We start from the raw sequence: 6000 nt of genomic DNA on the forward strand, positions 1-6000 counted from the left end.
AGATAAAGTCTCACCATGTTGCCCAGGGTAGAGTACAGTGATATCGTCATAGCATACCACAACCTCAATCAAGGGACCCTCCTGCCTCAGCATCCCAAGTAGCTGGGACTACAGGCATGGGCCATGACACCCAGCTAATTTGTCTATTTTTAATAGAGACAAGGTCTCCCTCTTGCTCAGATCTCTTAGTCTTAGGTGATCCTCTCACCCTGACCTCCCAAAGTGCGAGGATTACAGATATGCGTCTAGCTAGAAGACCCACCCCTCTTAATATGAAGCATGGGTAGTGACTCTTAATGCCAGCAGGACTCTGCATCTTAGCAATTACTCAGATGCTACAGTCCTCTTCCTTGATATAGTAGGCTGCCAGAGCATGAACTAAACTTCCTAAAGCCAGCTCCTAAAAGATAAAGGAATACTGGTGAATATTATTGAGCTATTAGAATAAAATGTTACATTCATGACGCATATTCAGATCTCTGATTCTCTTATTTCATGACGTATATTCAGATCTCTGATTCTCTTATTTCAGCAAGAAATTAGATTTGACAACTACACATTGAGCAGTAGCAATATTCAAATTATTGTGCTAACGTACCAAAATAAAACAAAGGGTTTTGACCCTGGAGCATAAAGGCTAGGATAGGATGTATTCCAGAAAAAGTCTGGCTCAGACCGTGTTGCTGTGAATTTTCAAAATAGATTATGGAGCTATATAAGAAGGCACAGTAACAGTGATTTGGACTTTTTAGAAATATTTTTGAGGAACAGATAGGACTTTAAGGCCTATATGGTGAAATTCTTACGGATGCAATTGCAACAGTTTGAGCCAATGCTGAAGTACCTTTGCCACAAGATCGTAAGGACGGCATCATGAACTGGGATGCAGGGCAGGCTGAGAGGATCCCAAGACAAGTTTGGAATCATTTGTAAAGCTGAATAGTGGAGTTCTCTTACTTTTTTCTAAATGTCCTCCTAGAGCAGTGTTTTGCAACCATTTTTACTTCATGGCGCACTTGAACCTATTAGTTAAACTTCTGCAACACACTTAAATCATGTTGATTGAAAAAAGAATAACAAAAGAAAATACTGTGTTTTGAACATCTTTTGAAAATAATTTAATGAATGATCTTCAAAAATTTTTGCAGCACACTTAAGATCCTCGCTTGGCATGCCAGTGTGCCATGGCATACCAGTTAAAAATCACTGGTCCAGAGAGCCTTTTTTTGACTGTCTAGAAAGCTATTATATTTGTGACTATATTTCTTATATATACTTAAACCTTCAGTCACACATTCAACACATAAGCACCATACACGTTGTGTGCATGTGTATATAGGTATGTGTGTATAATACCACTAAATGAAAATCAATCTAATAATATTATTTACCCAAGAAGAATACTTTGAATTTTGAGTTCCAGCCAGCAAGTAATTACCATCTGATTTCCATAAGATAAACTAAATCCAAGAATATTAAGACCAGATTAATACTAAATAAAATATAATTGCTATTCCAGTGGTGATTTTTAACAACATAACAGATCACTTTTTGGTTCGCTTAGGACAATAAATTTGGAAGATGAATCTCCAGATGCATGTATGACTACAGCTTTTGTCTTCACATTTCAACATAGATTTAGTTTGTTTGAAGGAATGGCGTGAGGAGTTTTATGGATCAGGAAAGTAGGGTTTCTTCCTGCACTCAGAGGCAACAATTTTCACCACTTACAATAGCCTTTAGCAAAGCCATTTACATGCATGTGCAATAACCTGGTAATTGGTTTTTGGTAGAGATGTCAAGATAACCCATTTTTATAATATGTGACATTAATTCTAGCACCTTAGAGTCTGTGATTAGACAATGGAATGACTATCTAGAGAGGAAAAACCAGTTGGAACAGTGGATGGAATCAGTGGATGGAAAAGTAGAACACCCCTTACAACTGCAGCCAGGTCTGAAAGAGAAGTTCTCCCTGCTGGACCACTTCCAGTCCATCCTGTCCGAGGCAGAAGATCAGGCCAGAGCCCTGCAGTGCCTCACCGCCAAGTCCAGGGAGCTCTACGAGAAGACTGAGGATGAGTCTTTTAAGGACGCGGCTCAAGTGGAACTGAAGACTCAGTTCAATGATATAGTTACTGTGGCCAAGGTTAGTGCTTCATGACGAAGGGGGAGCTTTGGGCTCAGTTAAAGAATAAGCTGTGCATTAAATTTTCAGAGAATTGGCTGCTCTAAAACTGTGCATTTAGTGAATAGATATTATGTAAAGATCATTTCTTATCTGTGAATGCCCGTGCATTTTTCTATCTCTGAAATCTTGACATCACTGGTTATTCTTTCTTTTTTGTCTTTCTTTGCTTTACTTGTCAACTTACCTATTTTCTTTATAAGATTGAACATCAAATGTCAGTGTTTAAAGTTTTTTTCTTTTCTGCACTTATATTTTTATATAAATTATAAATGTTTACCTCCCAGATTTCCATAAAGTACAAAGTTTTGTGTTCATTTCCCATATTAGTAAAAACTGTGTTTTCCTATTTTCCAATTTATGGGCTCCTTCATGTAGTGTCAAATTTTTTTACAATTATCTATATGAATCTTTATTTTCCTTCCTGATTTTTCTTTTGTGTATTTGTGGTTGTTATAGAAATTAAGGGAGAATGTTTTGTTGTTGTTGTTTGTTTTTCTTTGGTTTGTCTTTTGGGAACTTCTTTTATCTTATTGATACTACATTATTAACATAGGTGCTATTTATCTTCATTTTCATCTTGGTAAAAACTAAGAGCTGTGACTCTAGAGTCTTAAGTTTGAATTCTCGCTTTGATATTTCTTGAATGTATGACTTTGGCCACATAATTGCTTAATCTCTTTAAGTTTGAGCACCCTTTTCTGTAAGAATGATTATTCTAATAGTATCTATACCACAGGCTGTTGTGAATATTAATTGAGAAAATGCATCTAAAATTATAAACAGAATTCTATACACCAAGCTAACACAAATAATTGCTTTAACACTAAGGATAGTTATTATTATGATAATTATTAAGTGGATTGTCAGTGAGAGGTGTTAACCGACATACATCAAGCATAGGTTTTTATGCTAAGGTGGACAATAGCAAACTTCCAGGAAAAATAATTCTTTATCAAAACCTTTCAATTTAATTAAGATTTGATAGTTTTCTTTCTAAGATATGTCACATTCTGTCAAGTCACAGAATCATTAATCATAAACAATTGTTAAATTTTAATTTGGGGATGATATGCTATCAACTAATAAATGACTTAAAAAATAAGATATTCAAGTCAGAGAATATATAAGAATAGTAATGAAATATTCTGAGATATATTAAGAAACTTATCTGTTTCTTACCTGATTTCACATTTTCACTAGTGACTCCTATTGAAACAGTCTCATCTTGGTTTCCTAGGAGAAAATGAGGAAAGTGGAAGAGATTGTGAAAGACCATCTCATGTACCTGGACGCTGTTCAGGAATTCACAGACTGGCTCCATTCAGCAAAGGAAGAACTACACCGCTGGTCAGATGTGTCTGAAGATTCATCAGCCACCCAGAAAAAGCTGGTGAAAATTAAGGTCAGAAAACGGACAGATCTTATAACTACATTGTTTCATTGGTTCTTGAGTACAATATAATTTGGATAAAGATTTGGTGGATAAGATTTTGTCATTTTAAATGTTTCCTTCCTGTTTTCTATTTGGTGGTTTTTATCACTTCATGCCTTACTGATTCTAAACAGAAACAAGATTTCTAAAAAGAATCCCGGAGACATTACACTTGTGACCAAATACAACATTGATTGTCCATTATGATTCTGTATGCAAATGTGCTTGCTGCTATAATTGACTAAGAAATACAGGCTGGCTCAGTGGGTTAACAAAAGCAGGTACTGTTTTCAAGGACAGGGGAAGAAAGTGTATAAAGTAACTTAGTTAAATGTATTTCACCAACATCTTGGAAAATGTCATTTTAAATACTTTATGATGCTTTCCTTGCCAGGAGTCCAACAACATCACAGGAAACAGTGCTGTAAAGGACATGAAAATTATCACCTACTTTACTCTTCATAGAATAAATTTCTAAAACCAAAATCTACACTTCTGAATGACTGGAGATCTTAGTATCTTTTAGTATATTTCTAGGGGCTTCAATATTAAATTGCAATCACTTTCCCTGTGGAAAATAATGGATTTTGGCATAAAAATGAGGCAGTGAGGACATCTTCCAGGGTTTAGTTTTAGATAAGGAAATGCTGGGAATCAATAGCATAATTGTGGTCAGGAGTTTAAAGCTCAGATTGTGTTTTATCCCAAGATCAGAACATAAAAGTCATAAAAATCATAACTGATGGTGAGAATACTAACTGCATTTAAAAGAATTTCTTCTAAGTGCTTTAAAATTATTTTTTAATTTATACAATGTCATGCATATTTTAATTGTGATAATCATACAAAGTCACCTTTTAAGTCCTTATTCTTTGTGTGATACTTTTTGATAATTTTTAGTATTATTCTAATACATTTGTCCATCCTTCCAACCATCCATCCATCTACCTGATTTTTCAACCAGGGCTCTGAGTCCCTGGAGGAATTTGCAGCCTAGTGAGTACAGTAATGTACAAACCGATGTTTACCAAATAGTACACTAAAGGTAATGATAGCGCCCTATACTTTTAGAGTTCATGCTCTGGAATCACAGAAACCCAGTGCTGCAGCCTTCCTCTGCTGTGTCTTTGGGGAAGATATTTGGTGTTCTCAAGCCTTTAACCTCTTCATTGGCTAAAGAAAATAAAGAATAAAAATAGTAAATGGTGCTTGCCTCCTAGAGTTGTTTTGTGAACTAAATTAGATCACGCATAAGCACATAAAACATTTAGCATCCTGCCTAGTACAAAGAACATACTCAATAAATGAAAACTCATTTGGCAAATGAGTGACTAATGGCTACAGGGTTACAAGGTGGAAAGAGTCAAGGGCGATGGTTAAGTCTTTACCTAAAGTCAACAGAGCTGCCATGACCTGAGGAAATAATCACAGGCAGAGGAGATTGGTTATGAAAGGAGGATGAGCAGACCAAATTCAAACTGGCAAGTAGTGTAGTGTCTGGGAGGCAGTTGAATATTAAAGCCTGAATTGCAGATACGGAAGCAGGTTGAAAGCCAATGCTAGAAATTATTAGCATATAATTTGTAGTTAAAGCTACTTAACTGAATGAAACCAAGACTTATGTGTAAAGCAAACAGAAAAATGGGCACAGGATCAAAGCCTGGGCACAACCAATATTTAAGGGGTGACAGAGGAAAGGAAGTGGATGGAAGACAGACAGAGAAAAGGAGAAAGAATAATACTAAGAGGAAGACTGGGGTGGGTGCCACTGCGTCCCAGGGCAAGAAGGGGCCCGTCACCAACACAGATGCAGCAGGAGGCTGCCATTACTAGGAAGACCGGAGCATGCCCATGATGTTTGACAGTTAGGCTGTTTGGCAACCCCCCCACCCCTCGAGAACCATTTACACAGCAAAGGGAGGTGACATCCCAGATTATATGGATTTAGGAGGAAACAGCAGATGGGGAGGTGGGGTAGCAAAGATGGACTAATGTTTTGAAAAGTTAATATGAGAACGGAAGAATTATTTTACAAAATATCCCAATTTTTGTTTACTTGCTAATTTATAATTGATTTTCTTCTTGAAGTCTCTTTGTCCTTAATCATCCTCTTTTCTGTTTAATCCAGGAATCAAGGGATAATTCTGTGCTAATTTTAACAAGGTCCTGGGGCTCTGCGCCTATAGCTCAACTGGCTAAGGCGCCAGCCACGTACACCTAAGGTGGCAGGTTCGAATCCCCAGCCCAGACCCACCAAACACCAATGACAGCTGCAAGCAAAAAATAGCCGGGTGTTGTGGCAGGCGCCTGTGGTCCCAGCTACTTGGGAGGCGGAGGCAAGAGACTCGCTTGAGCCCAGGAGTTGGAGGTTGCTGTG

General features: G+C 37.1%; 1 protein-coding gene across 10 annotated transcripts in view; it reads left to right on the plus strand.

Moving 5' to 3' along the window:
- Positions 1–6000, plus strand: part of SYNE1 (spectrin repeat containing nuclear envelope protein 1) — a 448631-nt gene that overhangs the window by 210958 nt on the left and 231673 nt on the right. For all 10 annotated transcript variants that reach the window (XR_002775281.1, XM_023517949.1, XM_023517955.1 and 7 more), the window contains 2 exons: positions 1840–2149; positions 3429–3593. Coding sequence is in view for 9 of the 10 variants with exons in the window: in XM_023517949.1 (XP_023373717.1) it covers positions 1840–2149; positions 3429–3593 (475 nt within the window). In the remaining variant the exon portion in view is untranslated. The remainder of the gene's footprint in view (positions 1–1839; positions 2150–3428; positions 3594–6000) is intronic.

Source organism: Otolemur garnettii, unplaced genomic scaffold (genome assembly GCF_000181295.1).
Source record: "Otolemur garnettii isolate 467f Iridium unplaced genomic scaffold, OtoGar3 scaffold00126, whole genome shotgun sequence".
NCBI classification, from domain to species: Eukaryota; Metazoa; Chordata; class Mammalia; order Primates; family Galagidae; genus Otolemur; species Otolemur garnettii.